This window comes from Tauraco erythrolophus, chromosome 13 (assembly GCF_009769465.1).
Source record: "Tauraco erythrolophus isolate bTauEry1 chromosome 13, bTauEry1.pri, whole genome shotgun sequence".
Classification (NCBI taxonomy): Eukaryota; Metazoa; Chordata; class Aves; order Musophagiformes; family Musophagidae; genus Tauraco; species Tauraco erythrolophus.
This window is the reverse complement of record NC_141477.1, coordinates 1,490,732-1,515,147: the sequence shown is the minus strand read 5'-3', so window position 1 is coordinate 1,515,147 and position 24,416 is coordinate 1,490,732. Positions and strand designations below refer to the sequence as shown.

Below are 24,416 nucleotides of genomic sequence, written 5' to 3'. Positions count from 1 at the left end.
ATCACTGCTAGCTAGTTTAAGACCACAGAGAGTGTCTCCTTGGGATCAGGAAGCAGTGGATCTCCCACAGGAGCTTGGAACAGACCCTCCTCCTGTACTGGAAGAGACAGCACCCAGATTTCCAGTGCAAATGCCAAGTTCTTTCAAGATTATGGATTAAACTGTACCCAACATGTTCACAGCTCAGGATGAGGAAGGCAGCTGGAATGAGCAACCTGGATAAATCATCTCCAAGCGCTACAGAACTTTCAGAGGAGTTTCTTACCATCAGCTCCAGTCTCAGACACATAAATATTTACAAAGAATTGGACACAATCTAGCAAGAACTAGTGTTCGACTCCCTTGCTGATGGCAGCAGCTGCCAGGCATGACAGTCATCATCAGGCTTTTGCTGCAGCAAGACATCCCAACGCTTTTTTTGAAAGGTCATCAGCAACACAGCCTAAAGAAACACAGGACAACCCAGTCATGGGGTATCTTCCAGGTTTGTCAGTGGAGCTCCTCTTTAATGGGAGTGCAACCCGAGAAGAAGCTGGTGCTGCTGCTCAGGATTCGCTTCTTCCTCTTGACAAATGGTATCTGGTTCTCTTGGGACTCCTCATCTCTCACGAGCAGGGAAGCAGCACTGCTGGGCTTCTTCATGAACACATCTTGGTCTGTGATGTCTTTCAGGACCTATCAGAAAAGCAAGGAAGACAAGTTGGAGTTGGTCACTGCCCTGAAGAAGCCAGCACATACAGAAGTTGCCAGGCCAGCATCAAAAATTGCTTAATTTCTTTACTCAAGTCAAAATTCTAAGGACAAATTTGTGGTCTAAGCAGGAAGAGACAGCATTTGGAACAGTCTACAGAGGGTACACATGGGACAAGTGACTTTCTTTAGCTGAGGCAAAACTACAGCTGCCACGTCAAAGTACTGGCTTAAGAACAGTAAGTTCAGATGTTGAAAGATAGGATTTTCTCCTAGAAGCTCCTCAATTACCAATTTCTCTTTTATTGCTGGTACAGCAGGAAAGCATGACAAGCCTGCATGGCAAAGTTTTAATACGAAAACCGAAAAATTCATCAGACTAAAACTGAAATGCAAGCTGGCTTGACAGTTGTAGACTGTTCAGAGTTTTCAGGGTGTTTTTTCCCCTCTTTAACCCCCATCCCTAGCCATGAACAAGGTGTGCACACACTCAGAACCACTGCTCTGCCTCACAGCTTTGAGCAGTACCTTTGTAGTTGGTGTGACACACACGGGCTGGAAGAAGGTCTCTCCTGCAATCACTTCGGTGGGGTCTTCGAGTTTGAAGGAACCTTCAGAGTCCTTTGTTCGGTCCTCACACAGCGTGGCATCCTGAAGGGCAGTACTATTTAGAAGCACTTCTACAATATCCATCCCTTCCTTCCCCACCAACAGCTGAAGAAATACAAGGAGTCCCTAAGCCACCTTTCTCTCTGGCTGCGAAATAGTTCATAGTACAGGATGCCAGTTGCCTCTGTCAGGCAACTGGTTTCATAAAATAGTCAATAACTAAGGAATTGCTATGGGAGGTCTCTGCTTCAAATCTCTGAGATCCAAGAGTGAGGCAGACATTTCTAGCAAGAGTTCTAATGAACATCAGTGGCTTCATGATGCTACAACCCCCTCCCCAAATTATCCCTTCCATTCTTAAAAAAGTAAAAATAAAAATAAATCTGAAAATGAGTTAAGCTTTTGTGCCATCTGAGGCCAAAGATACAACTTTTATTTGCTAAGCACAAAAGACTTAAAACGTTTGCCTGGCAGTAGGTAAATCTGTGTGACATCTCCCAGATTTCCATGTTTCGTGCAAGTACCTGATACTGCAGTGAAAAACTTTGTACTCAGCTACCACAGATAAACACTGAATTACTGTGACCTTTACAAACGTTTCAGAAAGGTGCACATGAGCACACCAACAGCACAACCCCTTCCTCGTTCACCCAGCTCTGCTCAAACACACAGCAGAGCCTGGACATGGCACTACTCACGGGAACGCCGGCGTCTCTGTTTCTGCATCTCGCAGAGTCACAGCTGCAGCCTTCGGTGCAGCCCACCTTCTGCTTCCTGCAGCCACACTGCCTGTTCCCGCAGCGGCCCTTGCAGGAGCACTGAGGAAGAGAAGAGTTCTGTGCAGCAAGAGCTTCTGTGTTTCTTAGACTGCATCTAGATTGACACAGCTGCCAACACTTGGCACAATCTAAAGGACAGTACCACCCCCAAGCTGCCACAAGCCTTTTATTGTTTCACTGTCAGTCCTGCATCCCAGGAAAAGAAACAAGGTCTTTCTGCCTACAGAGCCATCTCTTGCTTCAGCACCCCCAGATAAGCATCTTCAGTCCCTCAAGTTACTCAAGAGGCTGCTCGTTTCCGTGTCACACAAGCTAACATTTATGCACCAAGAGGCAAAGCTGAGTGACTGTACCCAGGGTCCCAGATGGAAGCGACCCAGTTTAGCTACTTCATGGCATATTAGAGCCATGGATCTCTCTGCTAGTCTGGGTACGTGAAGCAGAGTGCACAGACCAGCTGCTCCAACTACAGTTCTGGGCCAGTAACTCAAGTAACTGGAGTTCCACTGAGCTAAGTGAACTCAGAAGAGCCGTGTGTCAAGCACAAACCCTCCTTCCTGCAGTATGGCCCAAAAGAGCTCCCCAAAAACCAGACCACTGGTAGTGCTGTAGTTCCGAACTTAACCAGGTTGGCAAGCTCCAGTGAAAGGAGCTAAAGCCAGACCTTCTAATTCATGAGCTTGTCGGTGGTAACTGCTGACATTCTCACAGTCACTCTACAGTGACACATGCAATAATTTACCCCTTTGTGACAGGGGAAGAAGAACATGTCTCTCCAAGGTCTAGCTTCACAGCAACTCGAGTCTGAAGAGGCTCTTTGGTTCACAGTGACTCATGCTCCACACACTCCAATCATCTCCTCCATCCCATCAACAATTAACTGAGCAGCAGGCTGAAGCTTCCAGCCCAGCAGACTGATACAACCAGAAGATGGAAGCTGAGGCTTCTGTCAGGACTAAGAGCTGCAGCACACCACAGTGGGAACAGTACACAGGGATACTTGCCAGGTCATCTCTTTTTTTCCCTCCCCTAAAATAGGCTCTGTGAAGGAATAAAGGAGCTCTTAAGGGCTCGTTATTTTATTGCTGTTCGAAACATACAGGCCAGCTGAGCCACAGGTAGCAGGACAGAGCATGTGTCTCACAGCAGAAGATGACCTGTCTGGTGAAAAGCTCTTTAGGAAGGTGCTGCTGACTACAGGCAACTTCTGCTCCTTCTGTCAGAATATGATAAATAACCAGTACCAACAGCACTGTCATAATAAGGCTGCTCAGAACAACAGTGGAGACACTACAATTTGTTTCTCTGTACACATACTATCCTGTAGAGATACAGGCAAGTGATTCCCTTACAGGCAATAAGTCAAAGGTAACTGGATCTTACCCCTGTCATGCTTTTCTTTGCTCCTTTGACAGCTTTTACTGGAACCCAGTCTGCATCCGTCTCCGCTCCAGACTCCCCCGAGTCAGAGAACAGCTCTTCCACATCCATTTCTGGGGTTGCTGCACGGGGTTTTGCTGTTGTTTGCCGGCGAGTCTTTGGCTACACACAGAAATCACAAAGGTTGAGGCCCCAGAAGTAGTAACAACAGGTTTGCATTTTATTAAGGCATTTCAGAGTCAGGCCACCATAACCCCATTCCTCTCAGACAGCCAAGAACAATGTCAGGTTAGGGAGGAGACAAGATCAAGTTGTCTGGTATTAAAAATTCAATCAGTCAATTTAAACCGCTAGAGCTTATAAAAATATGCAGTTGATAAATCCTTGGAAAATCAACAGATTCGTGTCACAGTCTTGGCAAAGCAGTTTTAGATCATTTATCCCTCCCAGCACTAAGATTTGGCTCAAGGCAATGACTGAGTTTTCTACAACAGGTGCCTTGCTCCACAATTCAGAGACTGGAAGTACTAGAGAAAACAACTGGATTACTACAGAGGATACAGAGTCAGACTGAGGAAACAGGTTTGGTGGTTAATTTTTTTTTTTTTGGAGACCTAAACACTAGTGCAAGCTAGTTTCAGAAGTATTCTGAAAACACGAACCTTAAGGACTGTCTCCTTTAACAAGCAGAAAAAGATGCCATGTAAAAGCAAGTTGGGAGAGAAAGCAAGATTATAAACAGCTAATAGTAACATTTAAAAAGAATCCAGGTACAATACAAGCATGAAAGTGGTATGCAGAACACTTACTTTGGGTGGAATATAATCAAAAGAAGAATCTGGGGACTCGGATGACGTTTGCTGAATGTGCCGGATCTTCTGCCCACTGGCAACTTGAAGGAGCAGCAGTTTCTGTTAGGAGGGACAAAAGGCAGTTGGGTTAATGTGTTTTGCAAAGCTGACAAGAAGCTCTTGTGGTTTATGTCTGTACAGATCTCTACCTGTTTAAGAGTGTCATTTTCCTGGAGAAGTTCCTGGTTCTTCTCACAGATCTCCCTCATTTTCTCCAGCTCTTCTTCCTGTTTGCAAGACAAGATGAAATCTGCAGGCTTATGTGGAGGTAGCACAAGCAGTTGCTCAGGACAGATTATTTTATTTGGATCTTTCTTGCAATACCAGAGCGTTTGTATTCTCCAAGAGGAGATCAGCTCTGGCTTCTAGATCAGGAAAACCATGGGTGCTACTACCTTGGTTTAGGCATAACTGTCAATAAGACAGAATGTGACCCTGTCAGAGTGACCATAGAACTAAACCTCTCTCCATTTCTAAGGCTTATCTCCCAATTAGGTGCACCTAGGGCTGATTTTGGTTTAATGCATCACAAAACATGTCCTTCCACAGGAGTTTGCAACACCATTTAATTCTCTCAGCAAGACAAGGTGCAGCTTTTTTATATGATGGAGGTAAAATTCCTCTGCTGCTGACAGCATAGTGGAGCTGTGCTCAGCAAAGGATTAGCAATGGCTGTTGAGGATCCTAAAGGTGTTCTAAGCATGGAAGTTCACATGAGCTGGTCAGATTGCAGTAGGTCTCATTGCTGCATTTACATTTATTTAATAGAAGACGACAAATAAAAGAAAAAACCCAGGGTAATTCAAACCTGCATAACGACTATTCCCTGCGGCCAACCGAGTGGAGCAACCTCAGCTACAAACAGAAACGTTCTCAATCCTTCTGTGTCTTCCTCACTCCAAAGCCACTGTTCCAAGTAATGGGTAGCCCTAATGAGCACACCCCACCACAAGCCACAGACACTCTACCTGGAACTTGAGTCGCTCTTGTAGCTGTTTCTCCTGCTCGCTTACGGAATCTTCCAGTTTCTTCTCTGCTGCTTCTTTTTGCTGAAACTGGCTGAGCAGGTACAGAACCTAAAACCAAGTTAATATAGCAGAGGCAAATAGGCATCAGTTCCTAAAGAGATGTCTGGCAGCTCAGGCAAAGGCTGTGACAATTTCAGAAAGATTCTTTCTGCCACTTCCAGCATGATTCTGCTTTTATCTACTTCAAAAGTTATCTTGTGCTCAGGTGTAACCTTCTCACTTAAAGCATTGTGAAAAGCTACTGAATAAAACAACTTGCATAGGACAGAAGATGAACAGGGAGATTTCTCAGGTGTTTGCTAGCTATCCTGGAAGAGCCTAACAAATCTTGACCAGATAATACAGCAACAGACTAGTTTCAGCACATCCCCTTTGCCTTTGATTTCCAGATCTGCTCAGGGATAGAGTCCCAAGACACAGAAGCTCTCAAGATTTTCATCGCTTATGTTTTACCTTCTCCTGGTGGTGTTGTTCCTGCACCAAAAGCTGATTTTGGAACTCAGCCTCCATCTCTGTTAAGTGGTTTCGCTCTTCAGTCAGCATCTTCTGTATGTCTGAACAGTTGGCTTTACTCTGCTGAAGGCTGCTCTCCAACTTGCTTTCCTGCACTTTTGAGGAGACCAGCTGAAAGAGAAAAGCAAGATGATTGCTTGGGTCAATGACTTCCATGTTTCCTAATGTCTGTTGGGGCAGACATGCTTCAGGCTGAAGGTAACGCATTTCTGCCCAACTTCCAACCATCCTAAAACTGGACTGGCCATCAGCAACAAGGAGGCAGGACAAGACATTCAGTTGGACATCTGACAGCCTGTATGGAAGTGCAAAACAGATATCAGGAAGTTTTGTTAACAGTTCTAGATTAATCTCCTTTCCTGCAGCACTATAAATCTGAGTATCGGGGGACCCCAAAAATGAGTGATCTCATATTAGCTCCTTCACTCTTTGCTTTTAATTACCAGGCACCAGGGACCGATACACGATTCTGCCATTCAGTTGCTCATTCCTTGATTCCACATTAACCCAATTCCTACTCTCTCCTACCCCTAGTCTTGTTCAAGCTTCTCCCATCACAAGATCCATTCCACTGCTTCTACTCTGGCCTCCGAGAGCAGTCCCCTTGTTTGTTTGCAGATCACCTACTTGTTCAGCAAGTAGTTTTAGATACTTTCTCATCTCTTCCACTTCTGAAATTTGTCTCTTCCCTTTTACTTTTCCCATGCAAGCCTTCCATAAGCACAATTATAGCTGATATCTCCGGACCTGTGTCTATACTTTTTTCCCCTCTTCCCTGTTCTTTTTGGATTTCACTCCCCAAAGTTATCTATAGTACAGGAGAATATTTTAATCAGAAGTTGTGAGGGAAATAAGCCTCATCCAGTACAACAGTGCTTCACTTCAATTCATCTCTGCTATCAGCCTGTTTGCCACTCCCTTTCATTCCTGGCTAAGCACTTAGAGCCTTTGTTTTTAGTGATAAAACAGGAAAATTCAGAAATTACCTCTCCAAGGAGATATTTCAAACCACATTTAGCCTCTAGAATTGTTGCAATACTGTCCCAACGCTGTTTCACACGGTCTCCGTTGTCTGCGTCTAAGAGTTTCTGCTGTAGATCTGCTATCTGGGCACTCCTGGGGAAGAATGCATGTGTTTGAGGGCACAACACAGGAGAAAGTCTGGGCTAGAATTACTGTTACCAGGATATTAGATAAAACAGTGGCAGCTGGAGCCTGCAATGCTATACTCAGGGAGTTTCTCATCCCCTCCACACTTCCAATTAAAAGTGCAGCGTTTCCCTCATACAGAGACGCTCACAAACAGCTAAGAAAAGGCAATCTTAGCAACTGAATAGTGTCTTCATGTCCCCACATGCCAGAAAAGTTAAAGGAAAACTACATGGCCTAATTTCAGAAGTTTTAGTGTCAGTGTGTAAGTTATTCTACTTTCTCTTCTGCTTCACAGAAGAGTTGTAGATAGAGATGAGGAAAAAAAGCACCAAAAAAAAAAAGGAGGCAAGGCTGTGCAAGTCAGCTTTGTTGTACTGCCTTACCTGAGCTCCATCTCAGTTTCCAGGCTTTCTATCTGCTTTGATATGGAAAGGTCCATCTCTGATGCCTGCAGATCTGTGAGGCAGTAGGTGCGTCTCTAAACAATCACAGCAATGAACAGAAGTGAGCAATAGGTGAAGAAATGCATGCAAGACTGGGCTTTCAATTCCAGACTTTTCAGCAAAGAGAAGCCATATTATTATAAAAGCCTCCAAGGACCTCTCCATAGCTTAAATTCCATTGCTCCTCCCCGAAAAGCATAAAGTCTTTGATAAGGGGTGTGATCCTCTCACATCCATCAGGTGCATTGCATTAAGTCACAAGTTCCTTCAGCAACTCTGTTCCCTGACATGCCAGAGGACAGTAGCAACATTAACCCTTTCTTCCAGAAAGGGAACCATCTCCATCCCTATCTTCTGAGGGAAAAGATCAGATAGGAGTGACTAAATGACAGTACTTGCTGAACAGCCAGAGATGTGGGAAGGGAAAGTGGCATTTTCCCTCTCTTACCCGGAGCTTGAGAGGTGGGTTTTCCCCAGCCTCTTTCTTCTCTTTAAGCTGAAGGAGTTCTTGTGCCAAGATCTTTCTGTCCTCCAGAAGGTCTGCGAGGTGCCGTCGAGCCTCTTCAGTGCTAACGAGAACCTCTACTTCGTTTGCAAGCCAGCTCTGGAGGGAAAAAAAAAAGACATCAAAAACCAAAAACCAGTATAGTGGTTCAGTGTAGTCTCAAGTTCAGGTCAATCCTTCGCTGAAACGCCTTCACAGATAAATTGAATAATCACATTGCCTCCCTCAACATGTAACTGTGTTCCTTGTCCACGACATTCCTCCTCTCTGCTCTCCAGCCATCAACCCCAGCAGCACCTGAGTTAACAAAGCCAAGTTTGCCCATTGTTTGCTGGAATGCACAACGTGTTGTCACTCACTTTCACTCGTGCAGCAACTCCTTCCATTCCTCGATTCTGACTTTCCTTCCGTTTATCCGCAGCCTCTCGCTGTTTCTGCAGAGCATCCTTTAGGCGCTTGTTGGCAGCTGCTGCCTGTAAGACATTTCACACAGAAGGTGAACAGTAGCTCCTTCACCCAATCTGCAACAGTTGAAGACATGGGGCATTCACAATGAAAGCCAGACATTGAGGCAACGAGAAGAGGGTGTAAGGTTGATAAAACCAGAACGACTTTAGAATTAACTGAAGACTGGAGTCCTTGACTTTATTTCCTTTGCTAAGATTCCCAGCTTAAAGAGAACCTGCTTCTAGGCTAAAAGGTAGAAGCAAGCATCCAAAATGATGGTTTCAAGATGCATTTCTTCTATACAGACATCCTGAAAGAATTTTGAACTGCAATCTAGCACATCCACCACTCCAGCTCATTTTATACTCTCTAGCTTGGGTATCTGTAACAGATTTGCTAAAGCAGCCTGATGATGCTCAAAGGGTAATTCAGCCTTTAAGGAGCAGATTTAGCTAGAATCCCTCAAAGGCCACAAGACAGAAGCATGGTATTTCTCCACAGAGAGAAAAACACCTATTTCCAGACCTTCAAATTACTTTACAGACGTTTCCACGTATCCTATTACAGCCTCCAACTGCACTTTGCAGACCTTTGGGAATTGGTCAGGAGTTTCTAGCAGCCATTGGCTCCTTACCTCTTCTGTTTTGCGCCGAAGTACGTTGGCCTGCTTCTGGAAATCTCGTTCTAGCTTAAGCAGCTCATATTGTCTCTTGCGATCCTGCAGAGAAATAATGTTAAGACAGATGGGGGAAAAAAAAAAAATCACATCACATTAATATCTATGGCCAGTTTCATGCTTCTTGGAAGAGAATAATTAAGTTTGCTGTTCTGTGATGCAAGTGCTTCATGATAATGATTTCACTGATCATTACAAGTTTAAGCCATGCAGTGACTCCGAGAACATATGGCTGTTAGGCTTGAAGTGGCTCCACACTTTGCATCAAAAAGATTTAAGAGCTTGAAGGTTGTAGGAGACTGCAAACCAGAGGTTTAAGGCTTAGTGTCCCAAAGCATTGAGGAGTAAACTGGTTACAGTAAGAATTCCTGTTAGATCAGAACTCAAGAGGTACAGATGTTTGCTCTCCATTACACTTGAGTCCTACAAACAGCTGGATTTCATTAACAAGTCTGTTTACCTGCAGGTTCAATATTCTTTTGAAAGTTTAAATATCTCCCATTCTGTGGCCAAACCCTACAACTTTAAATACTTTAAAATAATAAATATTTTTGCCTTCTGCTTTAGAGCTGAATCACTTGTTGATAGCTTTAAGATCTCCAGACACAAGCAAGCGAGTCCGTTTACGACAACTGGTGAAAGGTGGCAACCATATGAACTCATGTTATCTTCCAAGCGTTCCCCAGGTGTTTTTCAGATGCTTGCTGGTTAAACAAAGCCTTGCAGCAAACACTTTAATGATCTGCTTCACTCTTTGGAGGGAGGTACAGTTTGGGGGCTCAGTGTTGGCTCACCCGTTCTTTCAGCTGGATCACTTCCTTGTCTTTCTGTTGTTTCCATTGCCTGAATTTCTCAGCGTCGTCTTTCATTCGGCGCATCAGCTGTACCCTTTGGTTTTTCATTTCCTGAAAAATAAGAGATGGCTGGAAGAACTGTCCAGTGCTTGCATTCTGGGTAGTTTCAACCTGCATTCCCCTAGTGTGCCTGTCAGGTGCCTAAGGACACGCTCAAAGTGCTAAAACCAGGAGTTCGGTTTTTAAGGCATAAAGGGAAGACAAGCACCTGCACGGTACACACATGGAAATCAAAGAGAAGTCAAGTGAACTGACTGAGGCAATAAATTATCAGAATAACCAGAAGACATTCTGGACTTTTTATTCCTCCAAGTTTCAAGAGCCACCTGCCTATTGTATTACACCAGCAACGGTGGTCACGTAGCCAGAAGAGTCTTGCCAAAACCTGGTGTCCCAGTCTAACAAAACAGAAAGTGCCTTCTGCCTGGCAGCTGCTTGAGAACTGCATGTTAGGGTTAGTTACCCTGATCTCCTGGTGGAGTTTGGTGACAGTGCGTTCCGTGGATTCCTTCAGCTTTAAGAGCTTTGACTGCTCATTCAGCTTTTTCTTCAGCTCATTAATTTGCCCTTCCAACTCCTGAAGTCTTTTCCGACGCCGTTCACTCAGTCTGTAAAGAAATCACACTTTAAAAACAGCCCCTAATTACTGTTACTCTCAAACCAGTGTTCTCTGACTTCAGAGACACCTTAAGAAAAACAAAGCAATTGTGTATCATCATCTTTCCCATTGATCCTATCAGACTTCTCTGCAATTCACATGGCATGTAAAGGGATACTTCAGCTATTTGTAAAAGCTCTTATCTTCATGCAAGATGATGAATTTTTACAGGTGCATTAACACAATTTTCAGTGCTATAAACCTCACTGCTTGCGCAGTCGCTCTTACTTGGCTTGGTTGACATCCTTCTTAGCCATGTGCAGAGCAAGGATCAGCTCCTCCTTTTCTTTTTGCAAACTGCTGACCTCCAATTCCAGATCCTTGATATTAGTCTAGAAAGTACAAGAGTAGTAAGCTTCCAAATAAAAAACCCTTGAAACTCCACTTAGAGACAAAGCTTTAAGACAGGAGGTCTTGAGAAACCATGTTCCTCTCCAATTAGCCATAGACCACCTTGTCTAAAAGCAGCACGAGTGCCAGAAGGGCTCGTCCTCCATACACCGAAAACTTGGTCAGTCCACAGAACCATTGTGACGAGCTAAAAGTTACATCTGAACAATGTGAGAGATGGGAGACCCCAGCACAGCTAGAGAGCAGGGGAAGCCAGATCAGCTGGCTGTACTATCAGAGTTAACAATGAAGTACTTGCATTTTGGGTTGGTGCAGCCAAGCAAATCTCTGAGTAAAAAGCAGAGAAGCCCATTCCACATAGAACACCTAGTGGCTGATAGCTCATTTCAGGGAAAAGGCTGTCTTCTGGTAGCACAGTTATTTGTAGACAGCTGGGCATGGTCATCCCCCCACCTTCTCCACTGGCACCTGTAGTTAACTCCCCCCATGCCCGAGGGGGCAGTGACTCAGCTTAAGGAAACAGATAGACCCAATTAAGAACATGAGGACAGATTTTCTCCTCCCTTCTCTCCTCAGCACAGAGGGACTGCACTAATTGGGAAAAGTAAACTGAACGTATCCTTACAAGAACTATTTTGGAAGAGTTTACCTGGTATTGGGACTGAATGGGCTCCAGCTGACTATCATTCTGTGTCATCTTTTTGGCAAGTGCCTCTTTCAGAGTCAGGGCTTTATTCAATTCAAGCAGCTCTTTGGACATCTGTGCTTGACGGAGGGCATGTTGAGTGGTGAAGTCATCCGAGGATCTCTTGGTATCCTGACCCATTTCTGCTTCCTGGAGAAGACACAGCAATGAGCTGGAGAGGCCAGTTGAAAGCTCTTTAACTATGTGATCACAGTTCTCACAGAACACTTCAAATTCATTTTTTACGTAAAAAAAGTAGATACTCAAAAATGAGAACGGGTTACTGAGCAAATAAGGTCATGGAAAGGCAACACATACAGAAGCGACACATTATTTACCAAACATCTGGATTAGAAAAGTAGCCTAAGAACACAGCTAAGAGCTATGAGAGGATGAAAACATGCCCCTGTTAGGGTCTGCACTGCTGGGCAACTCTCACTTACAGCTGCAGCATCCTGTTCAGAGTTTGCCATCTCTGCAGTAGCTTCTGTTGGAGCAGCATTTTCACTCTATATAGGACAAAGAAGAAAATTTTGGTAAAAAGTGAAAGATGAAGTAAAATGAAGCTAATAACAGTCTGTTGGCCTATAAATGACAAAGCATCATGTTATTCTCCTCCAGCCAGAAAGCTGTCTCTGGAAAGAGGATGCCATTGTCTTCCTCCCTTCGTAAAGTGAGGATACTCCTCCCAGACGAGCTGGACAAGGCATTCTTTCTAGTCTTCCCTGAACGCCAGCACTGTCAGCCAGCTCCTCGCAAGAATAAGGAGTCTGAGAACAGGGGGCACGTTTAGTGAGGGAGAACAGAAAAGTTCCTTAATTAGACAAAGATTTGGCAGCTTCTATTGAACAGTTTCAGGTCTCTGCAGTTTGGGTTGCTTGTTAAAACTACCAAATTTACAACTCTCCTTCCAACTTTCGGATTGTAAATCCACGCTAATCTCCTGCTATCAGATTCTTTTATGGACACTTTCCCCCACCACGTGCAACCACTCAAGCATAAGTGGCCTTTCTGCAGCATTAACAGCACAGCAGGACAGCTTGTTTTGAAGTGGATACCAAGAGCCATTTAGTACTTGTAACTTCTGGTCTCCTTAAGCAAAGCTTCTACAGAGTGGAACCTGCTGCTCAGCAGCACCCTAAATTCCATTAGTGAACTCACTTGGCACATCCTCTTCTCTCCCTGGATTCAGTCTTACCTGCAACTGAGCCAACACTTGCTGCAGATTGCGTATCACCTCCACATTCTCTTTTAGTTCTTCATCTTCTACAGTCTCTACCAGCTTCTGCAGATCAAGTTTGCATCTGCAATGCAGACATGGGAATAAGTCCATGAGTATTAAATGGCACGTTTGTGTCACAGGTCAGTAAGGAACAACTTTCCCCACTCAACATGCAAATGAGTTCTGGATGAGCAAACACTAATTGACTCTATCCAGTTTATCCCAGCAAAAACACTTAATACTGAAAGACATTTCCTCAGCACGATAGAGTGTGGAAACAGACTTACACAGCATGTTGCTGAAGTTGTTCTAGTTTGGCGTTCATCTTCTCATTTTCCTGTTCTGTCTAAGAGAAGTCAGAATTATACTGAATTGTAGGAAGAGCAAGATAAATTAGCTGAAAGATAACAAAGATCTTGCATGATCATCGCCACTAGTTTAGACTTAACATCCTTTTTCACAGGAAAATACAGTGCAGTGAATCAAAACAAAGCAGAGTGGGGTGGGGAAGAGGGAGCACATGTGCAAACGCTGGTATTTAATATATTAAAGGAACAGAAAAGCTGAAAGATTCGGGTCTACTTTTCCCCACTGAAGCCATCAGATCTACAGGCTCTGACAAGCTCTGAAAGACTTTTGGTTCTGACTGATGGCTAGAGGTTTGAAATAAATGTGAAACAAGCACTGAAGAGAGATTCCTACCCTGCCATTAGTACAGGAGCTACTATTGATTACTGTTCAGCTAAAAGGGGGAAATCATGCAACTTAAAGCTCTTCCTGGGTAACTGAACCTTACCAGAATGATCCTCTCCAGCATCTGTGCTGTCTGACCAGCAGCCTCACTCAGCCCTCGGCTCAGCTTTTGGTTCTCCTCCATCAGCGACTGGTTCTTCTCCATCAGGGACTGAAGATTCTCTGAAGGTGCCATACTACTGAAACATTAAGGACCAGTTTGCTTGTGAACATGACTTTGCCAGAGGTTGGTAACAGCACTGGAATTACCTCCAAGTTTCCTAAATAACTTACAATAAATATAGGTTGTAGCCAATGAACAGAAATAACTGGAAGTCTCATCTGAATTATAAAACTTAAGCAATACAGTACACCAAAAGCAGACAATTGCAAGAGAAAACACCCTTTTGAAACAGTAATGCTGTTTAACCAACGGCAAGTCTGGGAACTGCACCTACTTGGGTTTGAAACATCCTCAGAAGATAACACCTACACATTCCAACTCCTCCCTGCATTTGTGCCTTTAAGAACAATGGAGATGGAGGTGCCCTACATTTAAAGGTAGAGGTGTGAGGATGAAAAGAGGGATGGATGGGTTTGAGAAACAGATACTTAGGAGACATTGCCTAGCTTCTCTCATATCCTACAACTGATTTTTGCAGTCTGAAGGGGTTTGCTACAAAACTAAATGACCCATACATGCATGGAACTTCAGTAGGCATGACGAAAAGAGCAAAAGGAGAAAAAGGTTCTCCAGATCCTATTAGAAAGCAACCAGTTTGCTCTGCCCTCACTCCGCAGCACTGTCTGGAGCAAAGGAAATCTAGAGTCTTTGCTGGTGTGTGATGGCCATCAGTTAAATCAAGCATTAATCTACAAATCTTACTTGAGAGACACTGGGAGGGTCCCTCCATGGGCCTGCAGCAGTAGCACCTGTAGCTGTTGAACCTAGAAAGACAAACAATTACTACTTGTAAATCTCTCCCAAATAGTAACTAGATGGTTGAAGGAACACTATTAAGATCCTTAGTCTTATGAAGTTACCCACTCCACAATTGCCTTTTTACCACCGCCTGTGGAAAGGAACCATGTTGCTACAGAATTTCAAGTCATTTACTCCTAAAAAAAAGCTACCTTATCTTCATCAGGAATGCTCAGATCAGAGCATGTTAAGTCACCCCCAGCTGACATACTGTTCTGTGCAGGGTGCCAGAGACCTCGCTGATCCAAAGGGCAGGTCTCCCACGCTGCTGAACCAACGGTCTGTTGGTGCCTTTCCCAGGAGATGGGTCAGATCACTTGCCTTCCTAAGCTACTTGAATTTACAGTATGTTAATAAACATTCACTAGGGTCTTGTGAACACTCCCATGCAGTAAACAAAACCACTTGCTTCACTGTGGAACAAGATTACTGAGTTTTTCTTTGGAGATGTGGCAGGAAAGACTCTCACACCCAGTGTCAAGCAAGCCCAGCAAGCCTGGTTAACTCTCATCAGTAGACAAGCCCTTGGGCTCTTCTAGCTTTGGGTTTAACCCATTCTAGTTTATGCAACTTATTTCCCTCTGCAGATGACCACACAGGAACATTCGTCACTTCCCACTCTGTGCAGGTGATGTCAGCAATGATGTCATCACCGTGTTTCTATTTTTGCCTGTAGCTTAATGTGCATGTGATGATTCGTTCAGTGGAAGAGAAACGTAAATCACACTAATGGTACCATTTTTCTGTGGCATTGAACAGTTGCTGTACAATTACAATAAATATTGATGCATTCTCTTTACAGCACTTACACAGGCATCTCATGAAATCTTTTGTGTGTTTTGTGTAGGTAAGCATCCTATGCCTTTGCTCACTGCTTACTGATCTTAGTACCAAAAGGACAGATCTACTTCTCTCACAAGAAGAAAGCACTCAGTACCTGCTGCTTCAGATTATGCAACTCAGCCGCCTGAGGATCAAGGTTGACAATTGGTTTATTTTTTATTTTTCTTGCTCTGTCAGCATAACGCAAAGTATTCAGAGTTTCTTCCAGATTGGAATCCGCTGGGCTTACACAGGCAATCATGAGAGTGTGGCTGTTACCACCCAGAGAATCTAAGAGGGAAAAGAAGGCATAATCAATGCTTTGAGAGAGAGCAGGGATGACAAGTAAGATATCATCACTAAGATATGAGACCCCACGAGTGCAGCTCCATACTAGAAAACATCTAGCTGTAATACAGACAGTAGAAAGTCGTAGCTGTAGTTGTGTGCCACTGGCATCTATCTACTTTGTCCTCTGCCCCAGTCAGTACTACACTATCCCAAGGAGCTTTTTTTGAAAGCCAGAGTCCCAAAATTATGTCTCAGCTCTAAGCACTGATGATTTCACATCAGAACCCCAGTAATCTGGTTGTCCTGTTGAGCAGTGGCTGTAATTACCATAATTTCCGTATGCAATTTCCAGCATAGTTCTTTCAGGTCTTCCCCTCCCTTCTCCCACACAGTAATTCTCAATACCTCCATGGATATCCAGACCCCAGAATTCACACTGTCTTCCACTTTAAAGAATTATTGGCTAAGAACACATTTTGTTCAGATCCTCAAGCTGCGTGGCATTTTATCCTTTAGCTTTACACCAATATTGGCTACAGAAAACTTTTGATCAGAAAAAAAAAGGCTCCCACATCCAGCTCTACATAATCCAGTTTCCTTTTATTAGATATTTTCAGATATGGAAAATTCTGAAGAGCCTAACTTTTTGTACCAAATTATTTAACTACCAAAAAAAAAATCCCAGGAAATTGCATTACTACAGCTATGTCTACACTAAAGTCTAATTTAGATGAAATGTATTAAAAAGGTGTCACAACTGTTGGAAAACAGGCACCACAAAGACCAGATGTTCAGGCTGAGAAAACAAAACAAACGTGATGCACACAGTGAAGGCACAGACAGCCTGAGCTTCATCCTGGTTGTGACATCCTGCAGTAAGCAGCTGTAATCAGGGTATAATAACAGATCTCTGCTTCCAGCCTTAACTTCTCATCTTCCTTCTCCCTCCCCCAGCAATGCACTGGATTTGTCTAGTTTCCTCCCATCACATAGGAACTCACAAGTGAGTCCCAGTGCATTTGTAACCTAAAAATGAAGAGTACAGAAAAGGTCTAGCTTCAGTGAGAAGAGGAACTAAATCAGTAAAACCAATCCCTTTGGCAGCAGCAGCTACCACCTTGAGCTGGAGTTGTATGGCTGTTATTTAAGGTGCATCTGCAGATTTAGGCTTTATCATCTCTTGCCTCTTACCTTGCAGCAGTCTCGTTAGCTTTGAGTCTCTGTAGGGGACAAAACCACCCTTCTTATTTTCGTCACCAAGAGCACTGATTACATTCCCCAGGCAGAGGAGACCCCTGTTTATGTTGATGCCTGCACACAAAGAGAAGACAGTGAGTAGAGCTTTCTCAACAGCTAGCAATTGGTCATTTCCCATCCTTTTAAGAAAATTTAAGGTTAAAAAGGCACATTACAAAGGTTAATTAAAGAACTGCTTTGCTTCTCCTGACAAGGACTCAATTTATTAACTCAACAGCAAGAAGAGACCCAAGCTATACCAGTCTTTCTCCTACAGACCTTCTTTTAGTCTGTCTCCCTCAGCCTTGGTCTTCTTTTGTCTCTCAGAGCCAGCCAGATCAACCAGGTGTAGCTTGGAGTGAAAACTGCTGTTCCTGTGGCAGAAACAGACTATTTTACTCTCACAAGTAAACATGCAGGTAGGAAAGGAGCAGCCTAGTGGTTACTACAGTTCAGCTACTAGACTGAAAAAATACACTTCGTATCAGAGACAGACAAATGAAGGAACTGCCTCAAGAGCAACTCAGCTGAGCTCATCCAAGACTAAGGGAGAACGACAGGACTATGAGATTTTGAGTAAGTCTGACTCCTAACAGCTGCTAGGAGTGGCTGTGCGATCACACTTACTTGTCGTTTTCTTCTTCTGGTCAATGCAAATGGTGAAGATGGCATGGGACCGGGAGGACTGGGAATTCATTGCCGTGGAGGCCACCGTTCTGGAATTGTTCCCTTGCTCTAGGCAGGATACAGTATCTTGGGCACAAGTGACGTCTCTTTCTGTTAACCCTACAATCTGTATCCAGGAAGAAAGCATTATCTATTCTCTCCATTCTCTTCACCCCAACTTACATGAGCAAAATTATCCCGTCTTAGACTCTAACGGATGAAGTGAAGTCCCTATGTAAACACACATTCACCAGGATCGGTCTCCCTTCAAGCCAGAGGTTTGTATGGATTCCCCCAGCAAAAATTTTTTATGAACTTGCCATCAGTAACATCAACTTATATCACCTCTCCATCCTACTCCTGCCTACACACACAAAGCTCCTCTGTGCCTGCTTGAGAGCCAGCTAGGCTATGGGATGGAGGCAGGGCTCCTCAGTACTCCGCGGAGAAATCCATAGCTGCCCTCAGACATCCCTGGTCAAGCTGGGAACTGAAAGCTGTGCCAGTCACAGGCAGAAGGAGAAAATGGCTCAAGCGGGGAGGGATACCTGTGTGAAGAGAGCGGAGGGCAGGCAGGTGTTAGGGACACAAAGGACAGAGGGGACTGAGTAGTAGGGACTGGTCGTGCTCCTTCCCCAAAGGATCTGTCTCCCCAGTGCCACTACTAACACACGGATGAGTCGCACCTCAGTACTTCAGAGATGACAGTGAGCAGCACAAGACTACACAACATTTAATGGATCAAAGCTACAGGTGTCACACACGACAACTGACAACCCTCCCTCCACTGCAAACACACCGTGTGAATGGAGTATAACTGACGGACAGGAGTTTCACTGCCAAACAAGCACACAAAGCAAGCAGCAGCACAAAGTTTTTCTTTTATGGTGCACACCTGTGTGAAACTGCTACCAAAATGACTTCAGCATTTGAATAGTTTCCCTTCAGGATTCCTTTGCTGCACGCTACGCCTACCAAACTGAAGAGTACAATTGCAAGAGAGTTGGAAGTTCGGTGAAGTGACCTGAAGTATTCTCAGATATTCACCTAAATCAGCCTTCAAAAAGTCAGAATAGGACTTTGAGAGCTTTGTCATGAATGTCTAATCCTGTTGGTGTCACCCTTTGGGCAAATTTGAGGATCATTAATATCTCGATCGATATAAAGCAGCGCTCAAGGAGTCAGACAGTTGTTTCAGTAAAACATTTGTCCCTAGCCATGCCACCCTCTTATGTACCTACACCTAACAGGACAACAGACCTTTATGCCTTCTTTAGGATCTTCCCGGATGCTGATTTGAGCAGACCGTTCTCGAGATGGGCACAGCAGGTCTAGAATATCCTCGTTGTAGATCTGAAAGCATCAGAACAGCCGTTCAGAACTAGCAGCCTCACAGGAGAACAATTCACACAAAAAACGATGCACAGTTATGCTGAAATCAGGGCAAATTTGCATGGCACTCTCTCCATGACACCTTTAGAGAAACACACCTAGGACTCGGAATCCAATTCCTGACAAGACCTTAGGTAGTCTTAGGTTTTGATTTAATAACTACCTGTTACGTGAAGGAGGCAGCCTCACTGAAGCCCATTTTATCTGCAACTCATAACTTCATAACAGTTTGAAAATCAAAACAACTCTCACCTCTAGATAAGAAACTTTGAGGACGAATTCCCAATCCTGCCTCTGCTCCTTCTCCTTAAACAGCAGTTTGATTACCCGAGGGATGACCCCCACGCTGGGTTCATGCTCTTGATTGGCAGTGTAGGCACCTCCCATAGAGTACGTTTTCCCAGATCCCGTCTGTCCGTAGGCTAAGACGGTGGCATTGTACCCTGGGGAACAAAGGGCACCCGGATCAGACGGTCTTGCGGGAACCAGAAGAAACTTTGCAGAACAAAGATGCATTCTGGGAACAGCATCCTGACAAAAAAAGCCCTGTCCTTCACTGTCAGTGTGTGCTATCTTTATGCACAGGTCACACTTAGCAACATCAAGGGAAAAGAGTCAATGAAAAGCTCCCCAAACCAGATAAAATTAATATTCCACTTCTTTTTTAAGCCTGCTCTGTTGCTTTACTACAGCGAGTTCTCTGTCATCCCAGCTCCATGGTAGCACCCATGACAGCTTCTAGTACAGGATGCTGATCATTCTCTGTGAGAGTGGTATTCATCGTGTTATTCTTGACAAAATTATTTTGCCTTATATAAATAGTGTCAGGAATCAAAACGACCCAGTGAACACACACAAGTCATTTCGATAGCCCCATGGAGCACAACAGGTTGTAAACTGGTAAGATCTGGCACTCCTTGCTAGAGGCTGGAGTCAGTGCCTAGAGAGCACGGGATTTTATTTCCAGGGAAGATAAAAGAAGTGAGTCAGAACAGAGAATTAAAGAGCGCGGAGTGTTTTTCCACACCACCAACCCCCCAGAACTGAATTCCCAGTTGCTTGGGAATTGAAACCAGAGCTTGGAGCCCATCATCGCAGACCTTTGAAGATGCCCCGTATGAGAGGGGCCACGGCGGTGTTGAAGACTTCCTCTTGCTCCACGGAGGGGTCGAACACGTAGTCGTACGTGAAGGACTTGTCGGTACCCACGACCACCTGCGGACGAGAGGAGCACGGACAGCGCTGCCCGCCACCCCCGGGCCCTGCCTACCACCCCCGGGCCGCAGCGGCGGGCCGAGCCCGGCCCCCAGGGACGCAGGGCGGCCTCCCTCACCTGCGGCTCCCCCGGCACGAAGGACAGGCACATCTGGCACCCCTCGCCGGTCTCCTTCGGCACCAGCGGCCGGCAGCGCAGCGCCACGCGCACCGGGATGCCCTTGGCATCTTCCCTCGCCATCTCCAGCCGCCGCGGCCGCCCTGCGGGGGAGCGGAGCCAGGTGAGGCCCCGCGGGAGCAGCCCCTGGGCCCGGCCCGGAGAGCCGCGCGGCCCCCGCCTTGCCGCACACCGGGCCCCACCGGCCGAAGCGGGGTAGCGGCAGCCGCCGGCCGCGCTACCAGAGGGGAAGGGAGCGGAGCGGCGACGCAGTGCTGCCCCGACCCGGCAGCGGCGGGACCCACCTGCAAGCCCCGCCGCCCGTTGGCAATGGCGGCGCCGCAACCGCCAACATTCAAACCGGGGCCGCGCGCCGCAACCGCCAATGGCGGGGCTGTGCGTCAGCGCGCGCCGCGGGGCGGGGCTGCGCGTCAGGGCGAGGGGCGGGGCGCGAGGGGCGGGGCGCGAGGGGCGGGGCGCGAGGGGCGGGGCGCGAGGGGCGGGGCGCGAGGGGCGGGGCGCGAGGGGCGGGGCGCGAGGGGCGGGGCGCGAGGGGCGGGGCGCGAGGGGCGGGGCGCGAGGGGCGGGGCGCGAGGGGCGGGGCGCGAGGGGCGGGGCGCGAGGGGCGGGGCGCGAGGGGCGGGGCGCGAGGGGCGGGGCGCGAGGGGCGGGGCGCGAGGGGCGGGGCGCGAGGCGAGGCGTCCCGTCGGGCGGCGCGGCAGCATGGAGGCCCGGCTGCCCTACGACGACTTCCCGGTGGTTTTCCTGCCGCCCTACGAGAGTCCCCCCGCCTGGGTGCCGCCGCATGAGGTGAGGGGACGGGGGCGGCGGCGGCGGCGGCAGCCTGGGCTGGGGGCGGGCGGGCGAGCGGCGGGGCCGCGGCCCGGCCCGGCGGGTCCCGCCGCCTGACGGCGCCGCGCTGCCTTGCAGAGGCTGTACCACCCCGACTACAACAACGAGCTCACCCAGTTCCTGCCCCGCACCATCGTCCTGAAGAAGCCGCCCGGGGCGCAGGTGAGACCCCGCTTAACGGCACACCCCCCCCCCCCCCCCGGCGCTGGTGGCGGCGTCCCGGGGCCGTGCGGAGGCCCCGCGGGCTCGGCGGGGAGGTGCGGGCCCTGCCCAGGCGTTATCCCGGCGCGGTGTTATAGTAATTCCCGGTTGACAGCATCCTCGTGGGAAGATGGGGTGTCGAGGGGAGCCGGGGAAGGGCGGGCAGGTTCCTGGCGCTTCCCTCAGCCAGGGATGCGGTGGGGGCATGGCTCCTGGGAAGGGCCGTGCCACCGAGGGGGAAGGCGGAGAAGTACGATATCTCGTGATGATGATGAAGGACAGGGAGCCCTCAGGAGGTCGAGGTGAGGCCGCCGCAGAAGTGAGCGGAGAGGGACTGGTGGGGACTGGTGCCCGCTGAGCGCTGCAGCACCGGCACCCGTGCTCTGCCTGGAAGAGGCGCGTTGGCAGCGGGAATGTCCCAGGCCCAAGGGGTGATGGCGGTTCACTGCTGGTTTCTCCCACAGCTGGGCTTCAACATCCGGGGAGGAAAAGCCTCGCAGCTGGGGATCTTCATCTCTAAGGTGTGTCTGTCCTTCTGCCGTCCCGTCCCTGCGTTCTCGCCGTTCCCTCGGGTGTTGCTGAGCCAGCTGGGGGTGCAGGGAGGCTGCCACATGCCCCATGTGCATCTCTGAACCCAAAGCTGTAATTTGCCACGCACCAAGCAGCAATCAGACAGTCCTGCGCCATTTCCCCGTCTCTCCCCAGCCCACAGAGTGCTGCTGGTGCACTGCAGTCCCCGCTGCGAGGGCACTGGCTGGGGAGGCTGTGTGGCAGGGGAGCTGCGGCACCGGCCGTGCCGCGTGTCACTGCCGCTGTCTCTGCTCTTCCCTTCGCAGGTGATCCCTGACTCGGACGCGCACAGAGCTGGGCTGCAGGAAGGAGACCAGGTGCTCTCAGTGAACGATGTGGATTTCCAGGACATTGAGCACAGCAAGGTGAGCGCTCCCACAGCCCTGCTGCCAGAGCAGGGACAGCACCATCTCCTCCTGGCCTCTCAGCCTGCGCCAGCTCAGCTGGTGGCACCGTATAACTGATAACGTTCCTCCTTCCTGGTCACTGAGCAACTCTTTCTGCTTTCAGGCTGTGGAGATCCTGAAGACAGCCCGTGAAATCACCATGCGCGTGCGTTACTTCCCCTACAGTAAGTGCCCGCTAGCTCCGAGTTGTCACCTAGCAGCACTTCTCCTCGGGAAGCAGGCTGCCACGCGTCCCTGTGCTCCCACCTGAGCTTAGTGGTGATGAATCTAAGGTCACGGATGGTGTTCAGTTAGCAGCCTGCAGATCAGAAAGAACGTGAGGCTTTGACCTGGGGACCCGGACAGCTACCAAGCCAGAGCAGTAAGGACTGGCTTCAGCTGCCCACACAGAAGAATTCGTAGAGCAGGGCTTAGCAGCACAGTGCTGAAAGCTGGGATGGTTCTTGGATGGAAGTGTTCCCTTTAGAGCTGTAGAAGATACTACTTATCTTTGAATAACATGGGAATTAGTTCTGTCGCTGGTGGACCTGTGCCGATGGCGGACACTGCTTGTGGCTTTTATCCCTCCCTGAGAACGTTTAAATTCTGAGTGAGGGGCAAGATTGTGTTAACTCTCGGTTTCTGCACCCATAAAGTTCATAGGTATAAGGGGGAATAAGTAGAGGTCAAGACAAGCTAAACAAAGATTCCTCATAAAATGGAAACTGACCCTAAAGTGAAGAAAGAAGAAAAATATGGAGCAGGGGAAGAGAGGACTTGAAACGTTTTGTTCTAAATGCCCTGAAATAACTTGAAGTGACTGGCTGGGGTGTGAAGGTGCTATTTTAAAGCCAGCTGCTACCCAAGAGGGCGGCAAACTGCCTCTTCTTAGGTGGAAACAGAATGTGCGTTCTCCTTTAGCATCCTGGCTAATTCCTCCTTGTCACCCGTGACCACCGCTCCTGCCCTTTCAGCCGTGCTTTCTCTTTCCCTTCCAGATTACCAGAGGCAGAAGGAAAGAACTGTTCACTAGGAGGCAGCTGTCTGCTGGGTCTCCAGAGTGGCCATCCTGCAAAAAAACCTCTCCACTACTTTTCCTCAACATGTGAGATGACACATCAAGTTTCAACGGTCACCAGAGGTACAAGTGTCTTGTTGGCTGCACAGGCACCAGCTCTGCCTCCTGCCTGGAGGGATGCCAACAGGGTCTGGTTTAGCCGGAAGATGGATGGGGCTTTAGTCTGTACTCCTTGAACTGGGTGTTGAAACAAGCCGACGGTGCCAGTGTGGAAGTGGGTACCGGAGGGCAGCTTCTCCGGCAAGATCTGTGCCTCTCTTCTAGTAGGACTTGATTTAAAGGAGTGCTCTGCTGGTGGCTGTTGGGATGTAAGGCTGAGGAGGTCTGAGCATGCTTGAGCAGAGCATGGCCTTTGTCCTCTGAGAGATCAGCCCGTTCACTTCTCTGGGGACATGAAATTCTTTCCTTCTCCGCTGTCCTACCTCTGCTCTACACTACGGGGTTTGCCTGGGAATGAAGGAAAACCCACTGGGACTCAGTGCAGGTCTCTGGCTGCACTGCTCTGCCGAGGCACGCTTGTTCCTCTGCTGCTTAACAACCCCACGACACGGGCCCGGATGCTGGGAGCGTGTTTGTGAACTGCTGCGGGTGCTTGGCCAGGCTCCCTCTGGCGTGGCGCGCGCACGGTCGAGGGTGTCACTCACTGAGCCAGCTTCCTTCACTTGGCACAGCCCTGTCCCTGTCCCGTGCTCCCATCAGAACTGCCCCCGCTTGGAGGTAACCTTCTCCCCCCTTCTCTGAGAAGGGAGGAAGCCTGCAGTGCCCTGCACTGGGAGCACAGCTGGAAACTTAGTAGTTAGCAGCAAATCTGGGTGCAAACATGTGGTCGTCTCACGTTGTAAATGACACCAGGGCAGCCCTTGCTCTGGCTTCTGTGCCGTGTTTTCCACTTACCTGTAATAACTGGGATAATAAAACGAGTCTAGCAACCAGAATTCATCTCGTTCCCACTCAGGAAGTCTCTATGGAGGGTTGTTACCACCCCCAGCACAA

General features: G+C 47.7%; 2 protein-coding genes across 3 annotated transcripts; one reads left to right on the top strand and one right to left on the bottom strand.

Annotated features, from left to right (window-relative positions):
- Positions 1–489: 489 nt before the first annotated feature.
- Positions 490–20,420, bottom strand: KIF4A (kinesin family member 4A). Its single transcript, XM_086619586.1, has 30 exons — positions 20,298–20,420; positions 20,065–20,179; positions 19,217–19,407; positions 18,833–18,925; positions 17,530–17,699; positions 17,186–17,280; positions 16,862–16,981; positions 15,495–15,670; positions 14,462–14,523; positions 13,640–13,775; positions 13,131–13,189; positions 12,820–12,925; positions 12,065–12,130; positions 11,586–11,771; positions 10,814–10,917; positions 10,391–10,535; positions 9,868–9,978; positions 9,032–9,115; positions 8,310–8,423; positions 7,894–8,049; positions 7,386–7,480; positions 6,837–6,966; positions 5,791–5,961; positions 5,278–5,385; positions 4,459–4,536; positions 4,268–4,369; positions 3,462–3,620; positions 1,998–2,117; positions 1,219–1,341; positions 490–675 (listed from the first exon to the last, which is right to left on the bottom strand). The coding sequence occupies exons 1-30, from the start codon at positions 20,418–20,420 to the stop codon at positions 490–492; spliced, it is 3,684 nt and encodes a 1,227-aa protein (XP_086475712.1).
- A 639-nt stretch (positions 20,421–21,059) lies between these two features.
- On the top strand, positions 21,060–24,344 carry PDZD11 (PDZ domain containing 11). 2 transcript variants are annotated; one of them, XM_086619632.1, is made up of 6 exons: positions 21,060–21,146; positions 21,267–21,350; positions 21,854–21,910; positions 22,226–22,324; positions 22,470–22,530; positions 23,344–24,344. In XM_086619632.1, the coding sequence occupies exons 1-6, from the start codon at positions 21,060–21,062 to the stop codon at positions 23,376–23,378; spliced, it is 423 nt and encodes a 140-aa protein (XP_086475758.1). In that variant the 3' UTR covers positions 23,379–24,344. The 2 variants fall into 2 exon arrangements, with proteins under 2 accessions (XP_086475758.1, XP_086475759.1); XM_086619633.1 differs by lacking the exon at positions 21,854–21,910.
- Positions 24,345–24,416: the final 72 nt, after the last annotated feature.

What these genes read in the sequence shown, in the direction of transcription:
- KIF4A (XM_086619586.1), bottom strand. Translation starts at nt 20,420, where the DNA reads ATGGCGAGGGAAGATGCCAAGGGCATCCCGGTGCGCGTGGCGCTGCGC. An exon ending in ACCCACCTCTCAAGCTCCGG is followed by an intron (nt 7,481 to 7,893) that starts GTAAGAGAGGGA and finishes GTGATTGTTTAG; the next exon opens with AGACGCACCTACTGCCTCAC. An exon ending in GAAACTGAGATGGAGCTCAG is followed by an intron (nt 6,967 to 7,385) that starts GTAAGGCAGTAC and finishes ATTCTTCCCCAG; the next exon opens with GAGTGCCCAGATAGCAGATC.
- PDZD11 (XM_086619632.1), top strand. Translation starts at nt 21,060, where the DNA reads ATGGAGGCCCGGCTGCCCTACGACGACTTCCCGGTGGTTTTCCTGCCG. An exon ending in AGAAGCCGCCCGGGGCGCAG is followed by an intron (nt 21,351 to 21,853) that starts GTGAGACCCCGC and finishes TTTCTCCCACAG; the next exon opens with CTGGGCTTCAACATCCGGGG. An exon ending in TGGGGATCTTCATCTCTAAG is followed by an intron (nt 21,911 to 22,225) that starts GTGTGTCTGTCC and finishes TTCCCTTCGCAG; the next exon opens with GTGATCCCTGACTCGGACGC.